This window comes from Prosopis cineraria, unplaced genomic scaffold (genome assembly GCF_029017545.1).
Source record: "Prosopis cineraria cultivar Desert tree isolate PC_DT_omini unplaced genomic scaffold, ASM2901754v1 PC5, whole genome shotgun sequence".
NCBI classification, from domain to species: Eukaryota; Viridiplantae; Streptophyta; class Magnoliopsida; order Fabales; family Fabaceae; genus Prosopis; species Prosopis cineraria.
This window is the reverse complement of record NW_026555336.1, coordinates 37,619,217-37,645,063: the sequence shown is the minus strand read 5'-3', so window position 1 is coordinate 37,645,063 and position 25,847 is coordinate 37,619,217. Positions and strand designations below refer to the sequence as shown.

General features: G+C 34.8%; 3 protein-coding genes across 8 annotated transcripts; all 3 read right to left on the bottom strand.

Moving 5' to 3' along the window:
- Positions 1-105: 105 nt before the first annotated feature.
- On the bottom strand, positions 106-5,403 carry LOC129311400 (uncharacterized). 3 transcript variants are annotated; one of them, XM_054953693.1, is made up of 11 exons: positions 5,058-5,403; positions 4,726-4,791; positions 4,073-4,253; positions 3,400-3,596; positions 3,264-3,314; positions 2,920-3,011; positions 2,701-2,765; positions 2,093-2,184; positions 1,319-1,348; positions 1,108-1,212; positions 106-595 (listed from the first exon to the last, which is right to left on the bottom strand). In XM_054953693.1, exons 1-11 carry the CDS (start codon positions 5,340-5,342, stop codon positions 458-460), a joined length of 1,302 nt encoding a protein of 433 aa, XP_054809668.1. In that variant the 5' UTR covers positions 5,343-5,403; the 3' UTR covers positions 106-457. The 3 variants fall into 3 exon arrangements, with proteins under 3 accessions (XP_054809668.1, XP_054809669.1, XP_054809670.1); XM_054953694.1 differs by lacking the exon at positions 1,319-1,348; XM_054953695.1 differs by lacking the exons at positions 106-595; positions 1,108-1,212; positions 1,319-1,348 and adding an exon at positions 1,355-1,834.
- A 1,903-nt stretch (positions 5,404-7,306) lies between these two features.
- LOC129311403 (uncharacterized) lies at positions 7,307-11,344 on the bottom strand. Of its 4 annotated transcripts, none has more exons than XM_054953702.1 (5): positions 11,069-11,344; positions 9,718-9,941; positions 9,325-9,413; positions 8,618-8,731; positions 7,307-7,767 (listed from the first exon to the last, which is right to left on the bottom strand). In XM_054953702.1, exons 2-5 carry the CDS (start codon positions 9,893-9,895, stop codon positions 7,585-7,587), a joined length of 564 nt encoding a protein of 187 aa, XP_054809677.1. In that variant the 5' UTR covers positions 9,896-9,941; positions 11,069-11,344; the 3' UTR covers positions 7,307-7,584. The 4 variants fall into 4 exon arrangements, with proteins under 4 accessions (XP_054809677.1, XP_054809678.1, XP_054809673.1 ...); XM_054953703.1 differs by having other exon boundaries at positions 9,718-9,903; XM_054953698.1 differs by having other exon boundaries at positions 11,038-11,343.
- A 2,652-nt stretch (positions 11,345-13,996) lies between these two features.
- On the bottom strand, positions 13,997-25,386 carry LOC129310880 (DNA (cytosine-5)-methyltransferase CMT2-like). Its single transcript, XM_054952780.1, has 24 exons — positions 25,382-25,386; positions 24,449-25,214; positions 23,496-23,530; positions 22,573-23,395; positions 22,338-22,372; positions 22,105-22,207; positions 20,901-21,005; positions 20,707-20,826; positions 20,455-20,548; positions 19,622-19,818; positions 19,454-19,519; positions 19,132-19,374; positions 18,278-18,336; positions 18,138-18,204; positions 17,718-18,047; positions 16,638-16,706; positions 16,481-16,567; positions 16,313-16,400; positions 15,618-15,736; positions 15,399-15,503; positions 15,189-15,232; positions 15,033-15,102; positions 14,853-14,956; positions 13,997-14,503 (listed from the first exon to the last, which is right to left on the bottom strand). The coding sequence occupies exons 1-24, from the start codon at positions 25,384-25,386 to the stop codon at positions 14,314-14,316; spliced, it is 3,924 nt and encodes a 1,307-aa protein (XP_054808755.1). The 3' UTR covers positions 13,997-14,313.
- Between the last annotated feature and the right edge of the window lie 461 nt (positions 25,387-25,847).

The window sequence follows — 25,847 nt, the reverse complement described above, 5'->3', positions numbered from 1 at the left end:
AAAAACTTAATCTAAATGAAATCAATGGGAATGGGAATGACAAGAAAAATAACTTTTTCACAACAAAAAATCAGGGTAAATTTCCTGAACATCGAATCGAAATATAAATTTGAAAAAAATTCCAAGTATAATTTTCTTCTTTTCTTTTTGGGTCAATAATACCAAATTCAACTTAGAAGAAATAGTAAAAATGTCTAGCAAGATGACAATGTACAGCAAGAAATGACAATAGCATGGACCTTTGAGAGTAGGTGCACCGTGATTGAATGCACATGATACCCCGAAACACCTGTCCAGCGATAGAATCGAAGAGCGAACAACATTGTCTGTCTCATGCGCAAGAAGAAAAATACTGTCCGTCCGGTAGTGCTAAACAGATGGTGGCAATGTTTAAAACCGCGTCCAAAGGGCATATGATGTTTCTATGAAAGTTGACCGGTGAGACAATACTTAAATATCACACAAGGCAACCTTTGAATCCTTTTCTCAGGGCAGTTTCATCCAGATTCCTTCCTATGAACACAAGCTTGTTTATCCTCTTCTCCTCAGGTCCCCACGTTTTTCCTGGGCACCCATCCATCATGGAATGCACTCCCTAAATGGGAAAGTTGATGATGGACATGGGTATAGTCATGCATTTCGAGAGAGTAACACAAAAGAAAGCAATTATATGTGAAGTCTATGCCTATCCTTACACTCATAATTTCTTTTTCTCTTTCCTTTTCGATTGAAGTTCATGTGAGTTAGGTCTCGAATGTTCATTAGGGTTAGAATAGGCTTCACAAATCCAAGACTGCTTATAACGATTGAAGTCACGCCATTGTAAGATAGGAGTCAATTTTTTCATGGCCTTAACTTCTTTTGATATCTGGTTATTGCTCAAATTAAATCTTCTGCATTCATACATTCAACATGTGTTTGGAGTGTAACACAAAATTGTTAAGTGTGTGTGTATTTTCTCTCTATATTTCTTGGTTCAGACTTTATGCATCTACTTTTGAGAATTCAAAGTATTGAGATTGATTTTTTTTTTTTTTTGCCTAATTATAGATCAGAGTATAAAAGAATTGCAAGAGGGAAATGGAGACAAGATAAGATGAAGAGAACCTGCAATACATATCTTTGATCAGAGCCATCCACTGACAAGACCCCTTTCATTCTGTATAGATCCTCTCCTTTTTCTTCTACCAATCTCTCGAGCCAATCATCAAGCTGCATCATCCAATGCCAAGAAACGGTAGATCATGATTAGCTTTTAGAAATCACATGACCATAAAATTATCGAAATCTTGTTATATAACTGAGTCAAACAGTGTACCTTAGGTTTGAAGGTCATTTTATAAAATTTCTTAGGTATCATACGGTGTTTGTACATGTCAATGACAAGGGTTTAATTTCAATTGTCTGATAAACAGATGAAAGCTAATTATGGAATATAATGCGCCATATCTTTATCTATACATTTATACATTTATAAAATATCGCATTATATATAAATCATGAATAGTGCAGCAAAAACAAAATGGTTTGTATTGGGCATCCTGCCTCTCTCTATTCTAATGGTAATTTTTTATTCTATCTATTTGAATTTGAATTTTGAATTTCTCACCCAAAAATTTTAGTCAAAACAATATATCCTTCAGTCAAAAAAATCTATTGGATTTCCATTTATCCCACCAAGAATCTCTCATCATTTTGCACCCTAACAGGAAACAAACTACAGGTATACTCTTAAACTGACTTCAAAACTGAATTGACATCGTAAAAGCATCTGCAAGGAATGAACAGTCAAAACATGTAGCTTCATTGAGGGCTTCAAAGGAATCTTTTACGTCTGCATATACAACGATTACAGATTGTTCAGACACTAAAAAATATGCATTAAATGATTCGTACACAAAAAGAACAGCTGAGGCGCAATAATGAGTTTGAAACTCTAACACATCAAGCAGTCCAGAGTTTTATATTGCACAAATACACCAAAATAAACATTTTTGGTCTAAGATAATGCAAATGAATAGATCCGTTAATTGTACTGATTTAGGACCAACACTTTGTCCTTATTTTTTAGGGGAAAAGGAATTAAAATTACCTCATCAAGATCAAGGGTTCCTTCGGAAACAATACTGACACTGGAGACTGCAGAATCATGCTCATGGTCATGATGATGATGTCCTTTGTGTTCTGTAACCACATTCACAATGATTCAGATCTGAATTGCATGTTAGTTACATTCATGTTTGTAACCAAAAAAGGACCTCGAACATCAGTAAGTATATCTACTCTTAAAGAGCAGGGGGCCAAAAAAAAAAAAAGGACAAGTTTGCTTTTATATGCATTGCTTACAGAGTTCTAATAACTAGGATTGAACTATATGAAGGGGGAAGGAAGTTAAAAAGACTAGAATGAAATTCAGATAAGGCAAAGTGATGACTCAAAGCGCACAGGAGTCATAAAAAGAAGGCATGGAGAGAGATATCCGCTACATCAATATAACGCAATAACATAAAGTTTCACATTAATCAAATTCATTAGATCCATCTATCTTCCAGTTTAATATGTTTCATGTCACATCAATCAAATCCATGGGATCCATCTATCTTCCATTTGAATATATGTCAACAAATGCTATGGCCAACTTTCAGAATATTTGAAATAATAAAATACACATACAATGAGAAAAAGGGTTCAGGAAACTACCGTGCCCAGACTCATGATGATCACTTGAAGAGGATGAACAATCTCCATGAACCTCAGATTCAATTCTACAATATTAAAGTCTTTGATTGAGCAACAGAAGAAATTTGAAGAAAAACAACATATCAAATATGCAATATTCCTTTAAAGTATTACAAAGGGGTGAGACTTGAGAGGAAACATAAACTAAAAAGATCTAAAAGAAACAAAAAACATGAATACCTCTCAAGATCATATCCTCCCACACCCAAAACAAAGTCCACATCAACAGATCCAAATTTAGCTTGCTTAATTTGTGCCATCCCGTTGATATGCTGGCAACAAAAATATTGCAAAAGGACATGTATCAGAACTTATGTAGAGGAAACAAGTAAATGCACATACAGAAGTCTGGTAAAAAAAAAAATGCATATAGAAAAGTCCATACATGAGATAAGCACATTCCATTTTTATGAATAAAGGTTGACCTTTCTACACATCATCTTTCTGAACACTGTCATACTGTCTTCCCAGTTTAATTAAAAAACACATGATGACTTCACAATCGATATAAAAAGAAAACATACCTTAATTTTCTTGGTCAAAACCTCCAATTCAGACTCAGTCACTAAATCTATCTGCCAAAGACAATTTATAAAATAAAAAAAATTTGAATAATATAAAACAATGTTGAGGAGCAACCAGAAGACATTAGACAATCACCTTGTTCAAAATAATACGGTCTGCATATGCAACTTGTTCCACTGCCTCATTAACCACAAACCTTGGTTTCACTTCATTTAAATGCTGCATGGCATGTTTGGAGTCAACCAAAGTCACAACTCCATCCAGTTTCACATGCTGAGAAACCAGTTCATCACCGCAAAATGTTTCAATAACAGGAGCTGGCTTAGCAAGACCTGCAAAAGCAGATTAAATTGCATGGTCTAGCAAACAGTTTGATACACCAAACAGATGCAATTACTAAAAGGACTCATATTTATCACACCCTGAACTAGCAGGCACTTGGCAGTATATGGTAAGTCTAAAGTCTCCAGAAAAAGTTTAGGGGCCATGAAGATGAATCTGATTATTCATGATAATTCAGAGGATTAATGATGATCTTTTAAGTACTAGATGTAAACTTGAGGCAAAAAGAGTAGGATTCATTGCCAATCTTATACCTTCATCTTTCCATATTCTCCCATTTTCCTTATAATACCGTTTTATATTTTGTTTCAACCTATAACAAAGAAAGGTATTTCTAACAAGTGAGAAACCCCAGAAAATTCCTGACTCAACTCTTCAGTTAGTCTAGGCAAAAGTGAATATACAATCTTCAACACCATAATTCCCTCTGAACAAGTTCTTTGAACTTCACAAAAAGTTCACATACCTGTGGTTTCTATAACAATATGATCAAATTGATCTCGTTTTTTTCTTGCCAGTTCCAACAGCATTTTAACTAGATCCCCACGCACAGTACAGCATAGGCAGCCATTATTAACCATGACAATGTCTTCACTCACAGAAGAATGACTAGCAACCAATGATCCATCAATATCCACCTCACCAAACTGCATTTATAGCAACAGTGAGACAATCTCACAAAAATCAAAACTCCATACAAAAAAGGCAAGGTTCCCCAGAGCACTTGGCTCCCTCCCATTTCTTTTTTGGTTACATCATGACCTCGTATAGTTTACTTATAAGTTAAATCACAAATTGCTCCCATCATTAGCATGTTGATTGTTGACTAGTTTTATCACAAAATATATTGCATTGCTCAATGCCCTGATGTACCGTAAATCGCTAAGTCCCAACGACTAGTTCCAACTCTGAGTCATCACCACAAAAGATACTCATACTGAGAGTTTATATTCAGTACCAGTGCTAAGAACTCAATCCATCCCAAGTAGTAATTCCAAATGATGTGGAATTTCCAAAATAGAAAGTTGTGTATCAAGTTAAACAAAGCAAGAGTAGTCAATGAACAAAGAACCAACTGCAAACAAAGAAGGAATTCAATAGGCAGGGGGGATTCAATACCTCGTTTTCAATGACGGCTATCCGCTTGCCATGCTGGGCCGTCAGAATATGATTTAGGAGAGTCGTCTGCATAAATCATGCTCGCTTACATTCCAGGGACGGTAAAGCAATTACAAACAAACAGTGGAATCTGTATATTATCTCTAAACTACACACCATAATTATAGAAATGAAACAAAAGTAAATAAATAAATAATACAGGATGTCATCAAGAGCCATTAGAAAAATTAAACTCATTTGATATTCGCATAGAGGAATATTACAACCCGACTATAACCAAAGATAAAATTGAAAATGACAAAAAAAGTGGGAAAACAAATAGACAAACCAACCTTTCCAGAACCAAGAAAACCTGTTATCACAGTAGCCGGAACACGATTATCACGGGCGAGCGCAGCAGCGCCAATTTCATCGAGATTGTAATTTGGAGCGCAGACCATGCCCCTGCAATCTCCGGGATGAGAGTTCTGAAATTTTCGCGCATCAAATTCTCGGGAAACGAATGAATGGATGCTTCTGGGGAATTGAGAAACTGAGCGAGAATGTTTAACAGAAGGTTGAAGAAGTTGGAAGAGGATTTTAGCAGGAGTTCTTAAGGTCAAATACTTGGTCACCATTTTTGTGGGAAATGAAGGAAGAGCTCAGACGCAGTCCTTCGAAGGTGGTGACTCGCTTAGACGAGGGTTTTAGCCTTGTCTTTAAACCTTCGACAATATATATAGATACGGATGGTGAAAGTACTCCCACCACCCAAAAAAAAAAAAAAAAAAAAGCAAGAGAGATTAATTTAAATATAGAGATTATTTTGAAAAATAAATTATGCATTCAAAGTTTAATGTATTTAATAGAAAATGAGAAAAAAATTACTCAGGCACAATATATATGTATATATACTTTCAAAATCTGGGGGAAGAGGAATATAGAAATACTTGTATTCATTCCAAGTGCTAATAAATATTAAAGTACAGAACACAATTATTTATTTATTAGCTCCCAACTATGAAGATCAATTTTTTGGACTCAAATTATAAATATAATTTAATGGCTATAATAAAATAAAAGTTTAATGATTAGTTTTACTTTTTAATTTTACTTGAAAGGTTACTAAATATTTAAATTTAATCATAAATTAATTTTATTTCTTAATTTTAAAAATTTACCCCTCGATACCCTCGATGCTAACTTGTCATGCATTTTTCCATTATATCAATACCACATTTGAATTCTTCAATATATATTTATTATAAAATGTTATATGATGGGTCTCACCATATTTTATATTTTTTATAATATATATAAAAAAAATTCTACTTTTGTCTTCGTCTCTCTTCCATTAATCCCACTCTCACTCTCTAATCTCTCCCTCTCTCTTCTCTCTCCTTCATTTCATCGACCAATGAGGACATAGACGACGATTCTTTAGTTTCTCAAAACTTGCCAAGAACAATAATCCGACGAGAACGCAGATATATTTTCTTAATTATAAATTAATTAAGAGCGTTTGTCTATACGAGCTTCTTACTTGAAGAGCTTCGAAGCAACAGCTTTGGCAGAGCCAGCCAGCAATGCTTCTTATCTTCACATATCTTCGCATTATTCGCTTCCACCATCGCCATGGGCACTCGCATTCATTAATCCCGAAGCTTTTTGTATGTCTCCATGAACGAAGCGCGACTCCGATACGTCTTCACTCTTCCTCCCCTGTGTGGCCCAATCAACTGCATTCCAAATTGAGCTGTACACATTGTCATGGCATCATGGCGTCCTCTTGTTTCAACGGAATCCACGACCAACAATCATGGCATTCACATGCATGCAGGGTCCTTCACGTGGAGGAGAGAGAAAGTGGCCAGGGGAGAAGGAGAAGGAGGGAGATAAGAGGACTATGAGGTCTTTGAAAACTCAAGAATGGAGAGAAGGGATCTGGTGAGCATCGTCCGGAGAGAGAGAAGAGAGAGAATGTGAGGGAGGAGATAGAGGCCAGGCGAGAGAGGATAAGGTGATGAGGTTCAGTTGATTGCAAGCGAGGCACCGAGAGGTAAGTGAGGCATGGTGCGATGTTGCTGGTGACCTGACCGCAAGTGATTGCATCGGCCATAGTTGCTCCAACAAGAGCCACGCACAGAACCACCAAGCATGCCACCTTCATGAGCGTGTGACGAGACAGCGAGATGGGAGACGGAGAGAGGAAGTTGGGGGTGGGGGAGAGGAGAAGGACACTCGTTAGAGATGGGTGGTGTGCTACGGCAGAGGAGGGGGAAAGAGAGGCGGGTGGCCATGCAATCAGAGTTGTAATCGAAACGAAAGGGAGTGAAGGAGACAGAGGGGAGAGGGAGGAGAGGGAGGGGTATTTTTTTTATATTATAAAAAATATAAAAAAAGATTACACCCATTAGAAAATATTAAATCATTTAAATGTGGAACTAAATGGTAGTATTGGAGAGGTTGACACGAGGGCACAGAGGCAATGACTTTAAGGAATAAATTTAACCGACAACTGAGTTTAAGAGATAAAAATAACCTATAACCCTAAAATAAATAAATAAGGTTGGTCTAATTAAAAAGCCCATGCCAACTCAGATTTACGTGAGTGGTAGAAACTTTCTTCAATTAAACAAATGATTGAGACTTCACATCCTGTTCCTTTTATGTTCCAACGATCTTCACGCTGCCTTTGATTCATGATATCAGCTTTACCATGATCAATTCATGTTTTCTTTTGAATAAAATTGCAAAAACATAATCATAGTTACGATCATAACACATTGTTATAAAAACCCAACAAAACGAAACAAAACAAAAACAGAAGTCTATACATATAAATTAATGGATATTCAAATGAATTCCCCAATTGTTCTCTTAATTTCTACCCTTGTTCCGTCTACTTGAGACTACAGTCCATCCATCGTCTTCCGTTTCAGCTGCAGCCTTGGGTATGGACTCCTTAACTGGCATTTGCATTTCTACTACCATATTAGAATTATCTATAGGTCTGTCTTCATCCTCGTCATCATCTTCATCGTCCTCGTCATTATTCACAACCTAACGAGGCAAATATGTCAAAAGTTGTTACATCAGTCAAAATCAAGCAGACGATGATCTGATTGTTTCTGTTCACAATCAAGGATAATAACCAGAAACATAGTGTGCACAATCTTGAACATACTTGTTCAACAAACATAAATGGCAACTCACAAAAACCTGTAAATTAGGAATCTTATTATGAGAATCAGCATGCCCGTGAATATAAATCTTTCACAACGGAGAGAGGCAGAGAGCAATGCCATTTCTTCCCTAATTTCTCTTCCTCATACAGTAAGATCATTAGTTTCATCAGGTTAAGCAAGCTAATTCATATATTTTCATATTTAAATTAAATGTCGCGATTCTTTGCTTATTTTGAATAAATTGTTCTATCCGATGATATTTGCCGTGGGAAAGGGAACGCAAATGGCAAAGCCACCCACAAGGATGTAAGAAATGGGACTAGTGATTCCAGCAATGAAGCAACTAATATACGAATTTTGAGATTTTCGAATCACACAATGATTGTCACTAGAATGACATGACAGCTCTGAATCACACGAGTTTCTAATCTCAGTTCTTACATATTAGTAAAGGCCACATCTTATAATTTTCAGCCACATTAAAAATAACAATAATAATAATAATATTGCGTTAACCCACAATTTCTTGTCATCATTTTATGAAATAGGGCACCAAATTCAAGCACCATGCCAAATGATGCTCCTCCCTCTCACCAAATTCCGTCGGGCCCCAAGTTGTAAAAGCTAAGCTCGTTGTATACATCCCAACAGATAAATATACTTTATATAAGCAATATAATTATAAAACAGTACTTCTGTTTTAAAAATATGATGTTATAATATACCTGTATTGCATGAGGGCGAGCAGCTTGTTTGAGATTGGCTTCCCTTAGAATCTCAATGGACCTGAAATTACCTTCAAGACATTCTTCGTGCAGAATCATCAGTTTCTCGGCTACCTGCAAAATCATCATTAACATAAAAATGATGAGATAAAAGAAAAAAAGGTATTTGAGTGAAATAACAGAGTCAGGTAAAAATTTATCAAGCAAAACCCCATCAGCAGGCATCTTAGCACAAATTCAAGTTTAATGAGTAGCCCATTGAAATAGAAGAGTTCTCACAGGAAATTGGCCAATGAAAAATAAAAAACTCATGAACGTGACATGCATATAAAGCTAAGAATTTGAGCATCCCAAAAAATGCAGTTAGCAGACATAACATGGCATTAATTATTAATAAACTCAAATAAAGAAGGGTTCTGACAACCCAAGAGGCCAATATATGCCTAAGGAATATTAATGCAAACCCACAAAGTTGATCATGAGACTCATTCTCAAAAGAGGATGATGTACTATGAACAATTAAAGAGGAATAGAGTTAAATCTCTGTCAACACAAGCATGTGTTAACATTCAAATGTTAGCAATATAATGAAATAAAAATTAGTTGATGCCATGATTCTTCTTATTAAAATTAACAACAAATTGTAACCATATATAATTTCTGATATGAGAATCTGAAAGCAACTATAACCAAAAAAAAAAAAATACCTCTTCGACACTGCCATCCTCAACCTCCATGTTGAGAGAAAGCATACCTTCATCGAGCATGTTCTCTAAGTCATCGATATACAGAGGCTCTGGGCAACAAAAGGTATTAAAATCAGCAGTTAAATTAAATGTGAATACCACATCCAAATATTAAAAGATACTCTTTTATAAATTATCATCCTCTCTGAATCAAACCACAATCAACTTCAATCTAACTTTCAATATACTATATATACGAATAAAATTGTACAACTCTATCTTAATATTGCTTAATCATAAACAGATTCAACCAAATATTACTAACTTAAGCACTGGCATATATACCCCAGGATTCTGCTTTTTGATAACACAAACCAAGTAGTTTTATGTGTTCCAATAGAAAGAGAAGATAACCTTTAGATTGGGTGAACCAGTTAAGTAGGTCGCTGCCAAGTCTTTCAGCCTTTTGGCAAGACTCTCGGCCTCCCCATTCATTCTCAACAGCCATACGGAGAGCAGACCAACGATGAAGAACCAGAGTTATCCCTTCGTTGAAAATAGGGATCGAGTCTGCAGGTAATCTTCGCTCCATCTTTTTCCCTGAATTATGTCAATGCAAAAACTCTTGCAGGAGCAATCTAACACGGACCAGATTTTGGAACAACAAAAAACAAGAAATAAATGTACCAAATAAATAAATAAATAATAATAATAATTAACTTTTATCATGAAAACACATGTGAAGATTACTTTATGCGACATAATTGTCATTTTGCAAGATAGTTTTCCAGTTAGCATAATCTTTTCCTGATTTTAAAATTAAGGCACCTTTCCTACTTACACGTTAAGAAAATAGTAGAATACACCTACACTACAAATTATAAACAAAACCACTCATTGAACCATTCAATGTCAGCAAAACAAATGACGACCAGAATTTATAAATTCGTGCATCATCACGCAAGTATAGAATCAAAGTGTAACAGGTCAAAATAGTCAGATTAAAACCGAGTTAGTTTATCCAATAACTCTTGAAATCATAATCATGAGTTACAACCAAGATTCTAAGGGTGAATTTCCGCTAAAAACAGAACTGACAACACTAACAATCACACGCAAGTTTTTCTCATATAATGAATCAAACTATCAAAGTACATAATAAGGAGAGAAGATATCAAGAGTGCTTAAATAAAGGAGAAAGGGGAAGACGAGGTATTAATCTATAGCAGACCAAGAGGAGGGAGAAGAGAAAGGTGACATCACAGGAACTCTGGAAGGCTGCAATTTTTTTTTTTTTACAAAAAAATCATGACCTGTTCTACACTTCTAGTTCTGCCTGAGATTTCGATATAACAGTTCAAAATTCATCATCAGAGGAAACAATCCAAAATGTTACATACTACATTCATCCACCCATAATCATAATCTTCAAATCAAACACCACCAAGCCTACCAGGAATTTTTTTTTTTTGGCCACAAGTCAATCACTAACCAATTATAAGGGTGTCCAAGAAGAACATTTAGAATTGATTTATCAACTCAAAGGGAGTCATAGCACAAAGCAAAGTTCGGCCCGAGCAATCTGACTCCAAGACACAAAACCAGCATATAAAGAAGGCAAGTTGTTGCTGTATAAATCAGGCATATACGAACGAAGCATGCACAAGCAGAAAAAGAAAACTAGAAGAGGTTAGATCAATTTAACATACATAAAACGCACAACACGAAACAAACCTCAAAACAAGACAATAAAGAATAGAAGCACCAGACGAGCAGCTTCTGAGTTCCGACACCGCGAGTTCGAGAGACGAGACGAGGGAGACGATACTCTTAGCCCGTTAGCCACCGAGGGCCGACGACGGCGAGGGTCGATGAAACTGAGAAGAAGCCAGGGACGACAAGAATGAGATGCGAGTTACGAGAGGTCGACAGGTCGAGAGCAATAGTACGAGACGCGGTCGGCGAGGGTTTCTGAACAACGATGACTGGAGTAGTGGAGCTGGGGTGCCGAGATGATAATCGTTGATACGCAGCGTCGCAAGACTCGCAACGGACTCGGTTTCGGTGGTGCTCAGCACCAAAACACTGCCGTTTAGCAGTGTTTTTTTTTTTTCTTTTACTTTTTTTAAAACACAAATTTATTATAATGAAAAATAATTATTATAAAATTATTATTTAAATATTTAATAAACTAATAAATATTAAGATATTAAAATTAAACCTGAATAGTTTAAATAAAAATTTTGGTCCGGCCATTGAGAACTCTATTAAAAAAAATAAAAAATGATCTGAACAATTTAAAATAAGAGTTGAATCTAGTAAAATGAGTCACTTTCTTACACGATAATAAATCAATGTTTGAATTTCTATTAAAAAAAGTATCTATATTTAATACCTGACTATACCTTAAATGATATTATCTCTCATAAATAAACAACTATACAAAATTAATAAAATAAAAAATATTTTTATTTCTAATTTTAATATTTTTAATACAATTCTAAACTGTTTAAATTAAAATTTATATATGAACTATTCAAGTCAAATTTTAATGAGTTAATCTCTTCATATTTAATTTTAATATCTTAATATTTATTTATTTATTAAATATTAAAATAATTATTTTATAATAATTATTTTTTATTATAATAAATGTGTAGTTTAAAAAAGCAAAAAAAAAAAACTGTCAAACGGCAGTGTTTTGGTTCTGAGCACTGAAACCGATTCTGACACATAGCAAGTTTTACCCGTAACCTCTCGTGCTTATAATTTTATTAAATTTTATTTTTGATCTTTCTAATTTTTTTAATATTTTTAATTTCTGTACAAATTAAAATAATTTAAAAAATAAAAATTATAAAGGCTTAGAAAATAAAATTCATTTATTCTATTTATAATTATATGAATTGAAAATATTAAAAAAAACGTTAAAAATAAAACACGACAAAAGATTGTATTTTTCCTTTTATATATATATATATATATATAAAAACTTATATACAAGACGGGACTGGCTGCCCAATTTTTTTAACACAGGCTGGCCCATTAAATTAGCCTGCTCATTTTGACCAAGTGTGTCATACCAAACCTTGAACAAATAGGCCAACTCTGCTTAGTCAGGCTTGTAAATAGATTTCCAAACATGTCGTTTAATTAAATAAATATACTATCTAAAAGGATTTACCTGTTTCCATTTGTGAGTTAAATATTGTATAGCAGATGATATTTGGACTTTGGAGTGCATGTCTCTCTGTCTCGGAGCTAAGCTAAGAAGTTCATCTAACTTCCAAATCGGGATCACATTCTGAGCGCTCTGATCTTAAATCCAAGACAAAACATAACATATCTACAAACCAAAATGAGTGAAAGAAGGGGAACACTATAATATAGCGAACCTACAGGCTACAGGCAGAAGAGAGGAACAACGACGGGTTACTAATGGCAATGACGCAGTTTATTATAGAGCAAGAACAATGATGGAGAGGGCTGAGTGGGTAAGAAAGAACGCAAAATGGAGGTCCGTTTCATCATTAAAAAAAGATGTGAATGAAATAAATTTAAAAAAAATCAAAACAAAAATTAATTAAGTTATCATTTCTTCTCATAATAAATATGATAAAATTTAATATTATATATTGCATATGCAAATTATCACACTTTTCCAAAACCTCATGAATTATGATTTCAAATTTCAAGAATTAAATTACCATTCTTCCTCTTAAAATATGGTTCACCTATCCTTCATATGATCATTTTATTTTTACCTTATTTTTTTTAATCCATCACATTCTATTCTAACAACCAAACATGATCTCAGAGTGTTTTTTAAACATCATTAGCAGAGGCGTTCTAAAAAATTCAAAAAGATCCTTCACCGACATTTTCCCATTCGTCCTTTTTCCTCACCCTTTTTTTCTTCTCCGTATTCCCAGTATTTTGCAACCATTCTCTCAAATTCACACTTTAACAATTTGATTCTCATGCCACACGCCAAAAACAAAACCTAACTTCGCATTTAAAATAAAGGATATATTATATAACATTAAAATTTGGAAGAATTACTTTAAATTTTAATTAAGATGATTAATTACTTTCAGATTTAGTGACAACATTCTGTCACTCTTCTAAACTCAATTATCAATGGATTTGTGTGTAACTCTCCCTTAAAATTTAAAAAAACCACTATTCATGAAACATAAATAATCAAACTCGTCCATTAGACTCAATTAATGAATTAAGTAATCTTCAAATAAAATATTTTACACAGTGCCGAGTTTAAGAATGCTCGATCCTATCTGCGTGTGCATATTCTATTTTATTCCTTGAGGGGAAAAAAAAAAGATTTGAATTATCTGTTGCTCTTCCTAATGCCCAAATTCTTGGCCATTCATTAGGAGAATTTGATGAAAGGAGGAATGACACTTAAGTCTAAGCATCTTAAATTAATAACAGTTAGATTCCCAGCAAATTTTTTCAAAAAAATAGATTAAAAATATCAGTCCAAATAATTACAAATTCAAAAATTTTAATTGCAAATAAGTACTTAAATATCAAATGTAACTCTTAAATTATAAATATCTATACCAGAACATCCATTTTCAAGTATTTCCCATAACCAGCACATCCAGCTTTGCACATTGGGAGCAGATTTCAGGTGGCACGTCTTGATTTATCTTAGTCATTTTAAATTCAATTCAAAGTGAAAGGTCTTTCATCATAATTGTGCGCAATCTTGTATGCAAGAACAAGTAGCATCATTAGTGAGAAAAGCAGCTGAGATATTACAACATCAATAATAACGCTAGCGCCTAATAAGAAGGTAATAATAACAATGCTAGTTGTACAAGTAGAAGAAAAATTTAAAAAAAGAGAAGAAAAGTCAGTGCCTCTGGTGCAAAAGTGAAGAGGATGTTGTCAAACTGCTAAAAGTGCCCTTGCCAAGGCAGCTCTACAAGAAAAAATGGATTGAAATGGATAGGTTAGGAAAATTTTAACATCAGTGAAAATGAATTAGGATGAATCCTCGTCAGTGCTGCCTGGTTTCTGACTATTTTTCAACTGAATATAATTTGAGAGAGAGAACTTGTGCGGGAGAGTGAGAAGTGGTTCATCTCCACTGAGCTTTCTATATGCCATCCCTAAGGCAAATCCTAAGGCCCTTGCCACGGGAATGGCAACTGCATTTCCGACTTGACAGTACCTGGAAATAATTGTTTTAAGAAAGAAAGAAGTAATTCAACAAAAAATTTATTCCTAGTTTAGTTATAAGAGGGGACAAGGACTCGTTTTAGCTATTTCTGAACAATATCCATTCACTACTTGAAACCTTTTAAGAGCAGGAAATAATAAATCTCAATATGACTCTATAAACACAAGTTAACCGAAGACATTGAGGTGGATCCAGGCTTGATATGCTCAGTACCCGACATGTTAACGTGTCTTTTCATACTTCACAAATTTAGAACTCGGGTTATTTACAATACATCAAGCAACTGACAATAGAGCATGCATCTAATTGTAGGGTATTTGTCAAAATCGTAGCTTCGTACCTCTTGCTAACCGTCCCACAGAACTGGTAGTAATCAGGAAAACCTTGTAACCTTGCACATTCTCTTAAAGTGAGCATTCGATCTTGTTCAGGATGTAATATTGCCTACAAATGTTTGAAAGAAAAAGCAATAAGAAATCTGCACGAGAGTTATATCCAAAATCAAAGAGCGAAGCAAGACCTGGGAACGATAGTTTGGGCAGGTCAGGACAGTAGAAATGGTCTCATCCCACCACAATCGTGAAAATGGCCTGCATGTATAATATATATTGATTAAAATTTTAAACAACACCAAGAAAAGTAACCTTACAACGCCATTAGACAAAAAACAGCTCACCTCTTAGACTTCCCTTGCTCAAAAGTGAAGCAAAAATCTGGGACCTAAGCAAAAATATAAAAGCAAGAGAGCAAGATAAAAATTAAGTCAATCTAATTCAATTTTGGCAAGAACTAGAAACTTGAACATGAATTATAGTTTCTTCTTCAAAACGAGGGCGCTAAATAATGTGAAGTTAACCTCACCAAACGAGGGCAACAAAAGATTTACCAATAGCTTTCCAGATGGTAAGAGCACTGGCTTCTCAGTTGGGTCCCGCCTAGCCACATTATCAGCTCCTACAACTACACCAGGTAGATCACGGAAATTTGCCCCCTACAGTATAAGTAAATTCAATGGTATAGAGTTGGCCAAATACCCACACACACATTCAAAGGTAGAGGAAATGAGCAAAAAGTTGAAGAGAACATTTTGTCCATATTGCCCAACCTTAACTTTTGGAATTTGACAAACACGCGAGTGGTTATCTTCATCCATATATTGGCATCGGTGATCATAAAGTAAAGGTATTTTATCTGATCTCCTATCTAATGTCGACCCAGTCATCTCTATTCAAAGATGAAAAGCATAAAGATGTAAAATTAGAATAAATTTATAAAAAATGAGAATAAAATCTGCAGGCACAAAAGTAGATGAAGCGACTGTCTAGGAGCTTAGAGACACTAAATTGAGTTTTAGAATTAATTACAAAGAAATTTCACATGTGAATCCTCAGATTGAAGATGAATAAGAGCTGAAATTATACAAGATAAAGGAAAATAATATTTAGCTTCACCACTAAACACAGTGGATTTTTTTTTTTTTCCATTTAAATACAATCAACTGGATCAACATGTTGACTACACCAGTCAAACAAAGTGTCATCACTAACTATCTAGAAACAAGATCTCCGAATTCAGGTTTGATTGCTCTACAATCAGCCAAATGTATTTGTTAAAGTATCTAAAGAGCTCCACTGCCTAAGATGAAGCATAAGAATTCTTTGATTGTTTATTTGCAAGAACGCATTCTTAGTCACAGCATCACAGGTTCAGCATAAATGGAGCAGGCAAGCTACGTTACATGATACAAATACTGTTTCTTGATTAGTTTCAAATTTACAATCAAAAGGAAGGCAGTATTACCATATTTAGATGACCTTATATATCTTTGAAATTCAGTTGCTGGAGGATTCTGGTATGACAATTCTTCACTGTTTTCACAGTAGGTGACCTAATGAAACGATAACATTAAATTCACTGAAAATTGCTAAACAGGAAAAAGGAGGCAAAAAAATAAAACATGAAGAGTACAGCTGGCAGATCAGAGATGGCATCTTGAATAACAATAGCTTTTTCCAGCTCACGAGGTTGGCCTTCATCCAAAGCAACAGTATTGCGCTGCACATAAAGAAAAAAATCAACATAACTGACAACATTTCTCATTCCTTTTGAGAATAATGTTCAATACCTCAAATTCTGGAGGGGGCCAATATTTAACAATAACTTCATGTGTTGGCAATGGAAATTGAGGTAAAACCTGCTAGAAAATAGAGAATCATAAAAATAAGAAAACAATACGTTCTAACCCATTAAAGGGAAGCAAGTATGCTCTTGTAAAAAACATTCAAGGTAGAATAACTAGAGACAGGATACGATACAAGTTTAGAAAACAGCGCCTAGACGCACTTAAAAGAGACTGTGGGCAACTATTCAGAAGATAAACAAGAGCTGAAAACGCTGGAAAAGAGGGGGGGGCCCATCCGGTGGGTTTAATTTAGAAGTTACCATACATTTTCTAGATTTAAAGTTACCATAGATTTAAGAGCCAAACCTAGCTTTAAACACACTCAAATACACACACAAGCACGCGCGCGCGCATATTGTTTAATATCAACTTCTTTAAGATATGTCCAAGTGATTAGAGGGTCAACCTTGTCGTTAATGTTTTAACCCTTATTCCTGACCCCTACTTTATTGCTATAAGTACATGATTCCATGTCTAAGCAAGTGAAAAACTCTCATTCAGGTAATTTTTCTATTTCTTTACAAAAACGTTAGGACAAAAAAAAAAAAAGGAGTGTAACAAGACATATAGGGCTTGTTTGGCAACCCATTCTAGGAACAGTTTTTTGTTCTCCAAAACAAAAACAAAAAAAATCTGTTTACTAATGTATTTTCAAAAAGTATTTTACAGAGTAAAAAAACAAAATATTGTTTTGCAAAATAGAAAAATGAAAACATTTTTTGAGTGTTCTGGGATTATTGATCTGGAGAATAAAGGAGAATAAAAAAAACACTCATTTCATTATTTTTTTGTTCTCAGAATCTACAGAATACCAATTCTCAAAACAATAAAGCAAAAGTAGTTTCAAGCAGGCTCATAATTCCTATTGGCTTAGATCAATAATCAATTACAATGTAGATTAGGTAAAAACTTGTAAGCAAATGTTTATCTTTGTTTATGGTTTAAATAGCTAATTATAATGCCAAATTGAAATAATTGACTCACCTCCCTGCCCCAAAATCAGGAGAAAATAAAGGAACTAACCTCACTAGGATGAGCACCCCACAAAAAAACACGCAATCGAAATTGTGGAAGACCATAACACCCAGCAGCAACTAATCCAAGCCTTGCTTGATAATTCAGATGAACCAAGCGACTTAATGCGTATCTTCCAAGTGAAGCCTTGTCAAATTTCAATATGTCGGCAACATTCTCCATTAATACATACTTTGGCTTCAAGAATTCTACTATGTCCATGAAGACTACTATCTGATGGTTTCTTTCATCATCCAACGGTGATGCAGCATTTCTAAAGCGGTTATACCCACTGATTCCTTGACAAGGAGGACCCCCACAAATAACATCAACAGCACCCTGCAATAATTTTAAAAATTAAGAGTTCTACTTGAAATGCGGCAAACCTCAGGCTAATATCACAACTTCACACTTCATGATACTACTTACAGGAAGTGGCAAAATTTTCAATCCCATTCCCTTTCTCACAAAATCCCTCAGGCATTCCTGACAATTTCTAGAAATACAAATTCAATAAGTAGCTATACATCATGTAAATAAAAATTATTAAAGAAAGAAAAGGGAAATACCTCAAGCCTGCCATGGGTTCCCAAGTATCTTCACATGGACCATAACCCCTCCAGCGCACCTATGAAATAATCAAGAAAATGTAATTGCAATTAACAATGATTCAGAACATGATTAAAACATTTTGCTCAGAACCAAGCCAGTTTTGCCGCATAATGCTATCATGATTACTTGTAACCACTCAAGGTCAACAAAACCAACTGTTTCAAATAGAAAGCCAAGCTGAACCTGGCCCAGTTTGCCATTGGCTTTGCTTGTAGTTTTTCAAACAGAAAACTGAGCTGGACCGAGCAGAAAACCACTCAGTGGTTTTGCTTGGATGCACTGGTTTTTCTCCTAAAAATTGCAGTCAGAGGATTCAAACAATTTCCAAAGCTGTTAGCTAACATACATAAAACACCATTTTATATCTTATCTATTCCGGAAAACAGTTTCAAACCAGTAATCATGTGTATTTAGATGTTATTTATTAAAATAATACATAATATATTGTTTAGTACCAAGTCTTTAATATTTTCATCAGAATAATTCTTTTTAATAGTGGCAGAAAGTGGTCAAGAAGATTGGGAAGGTAAAAAGAATCCTATAAACAAAGATTAAACCACGTAGGGTTGCATGTCTTTGTTGCCCACTGTAATTGCTTTTTATTTGATCATTTTGAGGAAATTTTAATGCATATCTGAGTGAACTTGACAGAACTGGGGGCCCACACAAGGGCATATGGTGAATTCTTTCTATAATAATGGTTAAACAACTATATCTACTGAATTATTTCAAGAAGAAAAACATTCGATGTTTTTTTTTTTTTTGGGGTGTGTTTGAAGATTTATCCTCAATCTGACAATTAATTGAGTACCTTAAAATACAGGCCACGCTTTCCTGTTTCACTTGGATCACCATAGCATATATCAACAAGCCTAGAAACTTCAAGTTCATCAGGAGAAATATCATCAGCTTGAGGTCCCTTTTGCATCTTTTCTTCTGATCTCTTGGGTCGTAATAAAACTGTTCTTTCTGCATCATTGACCTTATATCGTTTGCATAGTTTTTCCCATTCCTTCAATAGCTCCAGAAAGTCCTCGGCAGATTCATTTCTCACCTAGATAATGAACAAAGATCACAATTAAAGGTTAAGATATAAAATATCTTGATTGTAGCAGGGGATAGTCTTTTCTTACATGTGTTTCTGGATGATTTAGTTTCAAGCTTTCACACGCAGACCCATCACTATCAACAGCCCATTTCTGGCAAAAGGGACAAAAGATCAATCTAGAATAGGTTATATACATTGTTGAATTCACAGATATGAAGAAATATGTTCGAGATAAAAATTTCATGTGCAGTACCGTCACAAGGTTAACTGAAGAAACTTTGGCACCCAAGCACAATCCAGTTGACATACCACCACAACCAGAGAAAAGATCAAGTAATGCTAATTCTTCCTTGTCTGATTCAGAACTAGATATACTAGTCTTGTAGGTCAATTTTGGGAGAGTCTCATGAGCAACGGTTGATTGTGCCTCGCCACACTTTACATCACTGTCTGAAGCAATATGCATATGGCTGTTAGATAAAGCGTAAGACATAAAAATAAAATAATAAACAACACACACAAAAATTACATCAAAACATCTCAAATGGCATTATTTATAACAAACATATAAAGCCACCGTTATTTTTAACCATATGGTTTACTTACAGCTAAAATTAACCATCAATAGCCCACCCCATACCACCAACATAAGCAATCCAAAATAGCATATGTAGAATTGTGACCAAAACATCAATTAGTTGCTTAAAATGAGCCAAGAAACATGAAAATTTGAATGCACATGATGGTGTTTGAAACACTTCAAACAAATGGCAAGACTCAGTATTGATCCTAAGAAAATTCTGTATTTTGATCACATGTTTTCAGTGGTATTGAGCTCAGGATGTAGGGAATTAGGGATTTGACTCCTTCACAAACAAACTCGAGGGAAAAGGGGCACAGCAACACATGTGCTTCTCAATGGTCTAATAATGTCCAATGAGGTTAGAAGTTGACATTTTCAGTATTTCTTTTCAATGAATAAGGGGTGTTTTGTTATATGTCAAAGTCAAATTGCTAAAATTATAATAAGGCCTTACTTCAAGAGGGTGAAATACCAATAGCATCCTAGCCTCACTCATGACTCACCTGTTGACATGGATCGAAATGTGGAGTAATCCACACAATACTCCATATCATAGTAGAAGTCAGATGGTAAAATAGAAGTCAATTTCAAGCCAACCTACACAAGTCCCAAAAAAAAAAAAAAAAGAGGTTATTGCTATACACAAATATAGAACAATAAGCTTCATAGGTTACAAAAGGAAAGTAGCAATTACATGTCAAGTCATGAGATCATAAAAAATTGTATGACAAAAACCTAAAAAAGATTTGCCATACCCTGGGTTTAATGTATGTTACATTGGCTTTTGCAACAATGCAATCTATCAAGTTATCATTCATTATTGATGAATAGAATAAGCGTCTCTTGTCATGGAAACCACCTTTGTCTTGGACAACCTGAATATCAAATAAAATCAGCAAATTATTTGGATCATTATGGCACAGCCAAGTCAATACCAAGACAAACTTACAGTATCTTCAATTCTGTAAAACCATTGGACTCGGAAATAATTTTCTCCATCTGTTGTTTGGAAAAATTCAACAATCTTGCCAACATGATTTTGTTCACCTTCACCCTGTAAGGATCACTTCAAATATAAGGATGACTTGCATTGATACTAGGCGCATATGAAATAATATATCTTTTGTTCACCTTCGCCCCTTATAGAAGTAAATTGTAACTTATCTTTTATTTAAAAGCAAAGATGACAGGAAACAAGATACAATATATCAACTCATCCATGTACTTTCTAAAGATTAACTGTGACTAGAGGTTGTTAGAGGCACTAGTTCTTCATGACTGGCAAGTATGAAATTTAAGTTGAAAAAGTGACTCGCTAGTATAGTTGATGTATTCATTGTATTGGAACATACAGTACATTATTCGTTCAAAATATTTCAAAAAAATGTCTCAAATCCTCCTTAAAACAATTGAATAGTCACCTTCACCAAGGATTTTGTGCCATATATCACTCATCCACCACATAAAGAATACTCTTTAGTACGTGAATTGAAAACCCAAAGGGTGAAGGCCAAGACTAGCTCCCAGAGGTTATACTATAAATCAGTAACTGCCTTCCAATTCAACCAAAAGCCCAAGAAGACTATCAAGAATCTCCCAACTAAATCAAAGCAAGGAAAAATACAGTGAGAAAGGCATTTATTGGCTTTAGAATCAATAATAAAACTATTATAATTAAAGACATAAATTTAGATGACGCAAAATGTCACATCCAAAAAACATGGTAAAAGGGTTTTGATGTGGCTAAAAATGAACGAAAATTTAAAATACATTTAGTACAGGACAAGTGTATCCTCAAATAAAGAGTGCAGGAAATGAAGTTCCAGTCAGATGATTTGTTGCTGGTTGCACAAGATCAAGTCAAGGAACCAATACATTTTCTTGGGAAAGGGGTTTCATAGAAGGATGTGAAGCCGTAGCAAATAAAAAGGGATAGATTGTATATGAAAGCTGGAACAGAAATATTATGAGTGATCTAACCTAATAAGAGTTAACGAAAGCAACTGAGACTAATACTTGAGTTAAGATTTGTATATTCGAGTTGCGGCTAATCTGGTCAAACCACATAATTGATCTTACCTATCAATGCAACAGGAATGAACAGGGAAAAGATGAAAAAAGAGAGTGTACGGTTTTTAGAATGATACACTTACTTTAATGAATGCACAATCACCAAGACTATAAACGTAATTCCCAATTCTGGCTTGGGCATAATGGTGATCCACATTGATGATGGTCTCATCTTCTTCATCTTCACTATGAAACCATCAATACCAAAAGAAACAGATAAAGAAAAGAAATTAAAATTTGAGTAATCTGAGAAAGGTAAGGTAACCAAAAAAAAAAGGCATTATAGAGGAGAGTCTGTGAATTGATTAATACTCACTTTATTTTGGTTGTTTTACCTTTAAATTTTTTATCCTGCAAGTGACACATTCAGCACAAAATATACATATATAAACAACACATTGATAACTTAATAGAAATTAAATTGGAATATTCTTGTCTATCGAGCACAAGATGAAAAGAGATACATGCGAAGAAATGCCATATAATGAAAAAGGAGTATGTTTCTAATTCTAATGGCAGGCAAATGATGTTAAAAGAACCAGGTCAACAACCTTCAATTCATAGCGCCATCCCCATAGTTTGAGAGCTTCATCATCAGGCATTGGATCACCAATGAAGGAAGCAATGCTGCAGTCATTCTTACTTTTATTTGGTAAAGAAGCAGAAGTCCTAAATTTTTTCCTCCGTGGGTTTTCATCTAACTCAGCCAACGCAAATGAGTCGCAATTTGATATGCAATTTACATCATCAGATGGGGGCATGCTTGACTCTGAAAACCAGCTCAAGCAATTTTTATTGGGAATGCTAGGAGTCAGACTAGTTTCCCCTGAGGTGGTTGCATTTTTTGAATGCTTTTCATTTGGTGAATTAGACAATTTGATAGAACCACATCTTGCACTTAAACCTCTCTTTTTTTGTTCAATTACTTTTGAGGTTTCCTGTTGTGGCAGAATTGTCTCTGAGGTTTCTTTCTTACTTGAAGATGAAAGTCTTGGAGATCTTCTAAAGGTCAACCCACCCAATAGTTTCACATCAAGGTTTTCCATAGATGCATCGCTACCATGCTGTCTTGTTGGTTGATTAAGTCTGGGGAACTTCAGCAAGTCCTCTGCACCAGAACAATTTAAATGACAATGTTTGAGAGACACATTCCCCTTATTACCGTTCTTGCTGCAGGAAACTAAATGGAAACTGGATTTATTGCTTGACACATCTCCAAGGTAGCCCTTTTCAGTTTCAGGGGACTTCAAGAACTTCTGTGGTGATATATTTGGGCATAATTTTTCAAAATCAGATGGCGTTGATGCGAATCTAGGAGATCTCCTCAAGAACCTTGCCCCATTTGCAGTTGTTTTTAGGTCTGCTAAGTCATCACTGCAAGAACAAGCAGGATTAATTGGTCTAGAATTAAAACAAGCAAGCCTGCTAGAACAGAAAAGTGAACTGCCAAACATGCTTTCCAGTTTTCACTCACTTCAATTGTAAATCTTGACTCCTACATCTTTGCCACTGCATAACTCAAGAATCAATACACAATATTGAGTATGGAAAGTGAATAAAACTGAAGATCTGTCAATGTAGAAATTTGGAGGAAAACAGAGCTGTAAATTGGGTGATCAAATTATAATGGATGGGACAAGTAAAAATAATTACATACTACGTGACCAAGTTTTTAAAAGCCAAAACACATAAAGTCAGGTAAAACACGTAAATTGAAGGAACGGCTGAAGCACTTCAGATTGAAAACATAGAAGTCAGGTAGAACAACACTGATAGAGAGGAGAAAAGCCAAAAAAACTAAAACTTATTACCAATTATTACCAAGTCATGGACACAGTGACACAGAACACAACGCTGATCATGTGACACACAACAGGCTCTAGACAGGATTCTTTTTTGAAAGTGTCCTTTATATAAAGAGGAAATTTTTGGGAGAGGCAAAATAAAAGAAGCCACTCCTAATTTGGAAAATAATTGACAGTATACATATACAAAAATAAGAGAAATATGTTTTTACTTTTTTTACATACGCAAAGCGTGCTGTAAAAAAATTTAAAAAAATAATAATAACAATAACTAAGTCGAAAGAGGACACTAAGTTTTTGTTTCATAGTCTGAAAGTAATCAAACACGATTATACCATTTATGCGTGAAGCGTACTCGTAGACGAAAACAGGCCCTTTTTTTTTTAATCAGTAAACAGACCTTATCTCTTTTACCCGAATCAAATAAAAATAACCAATTATCAATTAATCAAATAAAAATGTATCTATATATTTATATATATATATATATAACATTATAAATAAAGGAAAAGAAATGCCCGATTTCCCTAAATAGAACGGTGAAAATGACCCAACAAGAAAAGAGGAAAATAAGAGAAATAGCAAAGCTAAAAAGCAAAATCTGTAATTTTGAGTGACACACCTCAAGAATGTCATAGTTAGATTTAGTTGCATGATTTTGAGAGCCAGTAACAATCGCCGGCGCTGAAAATCTCGGAGGCCGTCTCAGCGGCTTCTCACCCGACTTCGTCGACTGGAGCTTTCCCGAACGGCTCAGAGCCTTCGTGAAGGCAATTTTACCGGATGGGCCCAAATCAGAACCGACTAAGCCTGTCCGAACAGCTGCATTGTCTGGATTGAGCCTCGGAGATCTCCTCAAGTCATTTGCATGCTTTAATCGCACCTGCTTCAGCAGCTTTCTGGGGGTATTCCGACCCATCACACTGAGCTCTGAGGTATTCGGCGAGTCAGAAACAGATAATGTGTCAATTGGAGTGAACCTCGGCGACCTTCGTAATCTGAGCTGAACAGAACATTCAGGGGTAACGATCTTCAAGGGAAGCGGTTGGATGATACCGGTAAATTCAACAAGAGCGCGGGATTGAGATCGGGATTTGGATGTGGATGACGCAGAGTTAGATTTTCCAGAATGTCTCATTGATTGCGTGGACGGAGATGGAGTGAAATCAACGGAGGTCGCTGAGGTGCACGTTTCAGATCTCTGAGTTCCGACGCATTCCGGGTTTCCGACAAACTCAGCAACGCTCAGCCCCTCTCTCCTACTGACAAAGTAGAAAAAGCTCAATAGGGAGGAAGTAGCCAGAGTGCAAGTGCGCTGAGATGCAATTGTGTCGATTACTAGATTGGATGACACACTACCACGTGGACTCCCAAAAATGGAAAAACAACTGTGCAATTAAATCGTTGAATCTAGTTGACTGCTTGCAGTGTCTGGGTTAGTAATTAAAGGAACTTTCAGTATAAATAATTTTATAATATTTTTTACTTGGTATTATTATCATGAGAATTTGTGGCGCCTCCTCCTAAATATCGAAGACTAACTATTCATTTCTACCTCATTTATTTAAAAAAATTCCAATTGGTTAAATGTAAATTGGCTTTATGAATGTCATCAAATATTTGATGAAAGTTCAAAATTAATTGGGATATTGGCGGGAAAAAAATACACTTCGTGACATATTTATGAAAAATAAATACTTTCAATTAATTTTTTATTAAAGTGAGTTAACTATTTATTTCTTATAAAAAGATAAAGGGGAGTACGTAAATATATAAAAATCATGAATAATGAATTTTGTCTGCAGTTGTTGTTTTCCCATAGTAAGTTATAAAGGCAATGCAACTTCTTTTGACTTTCGCGCAGTATTTTTTGTTTTTTAGTTTAAAGTATGTACACTTTTGTTTTCCACCTTTTCTATATTTTTTCTTAATAAGATTAAATGTTAAAAAGACAGGTACAATTTATTTTTGGGAAAGTAACCATAAGAGAGGTACAATTTCTTTTTAGGAAAAACAACTTT

Bases quoted from the DNA above. Each gene is read 5' to 3' on its own strand.
- LOC129310880 (XM_054952780.1), bottom strand. The intron at 19,375-19,453 runs GTAAGAAAAGAC...TTCATTATCTAG, and splicing joins TAAATCATCCAGAAACACAT to GTGAGAAATGAATCTGCCGA. The intron at 15,103-15,188 runs GTGAGCTGTTTT...TTATACATGCAG, and splicing joins GAGCAAGGGAAGTCTAAGAG to GCCATTTTCACGATTGTGGT.
- LOC129311400 (XM_054953693.1), bottom strand. From the start codon at position 5,342: ATGGTGACCAAGTATTTGACCTTAAGAACTCCTGCTAAAATCCTCTTC. The intron at 3,597-4,072 runs GTATGTGAACTT...CTGCTTTTGCAG, and splicing joins TATTGTTATAGAAACCACAG to GTCTTGCTAAGCCAGCTCCT. The intron at 1,349-2,092 runs GTAATTTTAATT...ATGATACCTAAG, and splicing joins GAACCCTTGATCTTGATGAG to AAATTTTATAAAATGACCTT.
- LOC129311403 (XM_054953702.1), bottom strand. From the start codon at position 9,895: ATGGAGCGAAGATTACCTGCAGACTCGATCCCTATTTTCAACGAAGGG. The intron at 8,732-9,324 runs GTATTTTTTTTT...ATGATTTTGCAG, and splicing joins AGGATGGCAGTGTCGAAGAG to GTAGCCGAGAAACTGATGAT. The intron at 7,768-8,617 runs GTATATTATAAC...TTGCCTCGTTAG, and splicing joins CTCGCCCTCATGCAATACAG to GTTGTGAATAATGACGAGGA.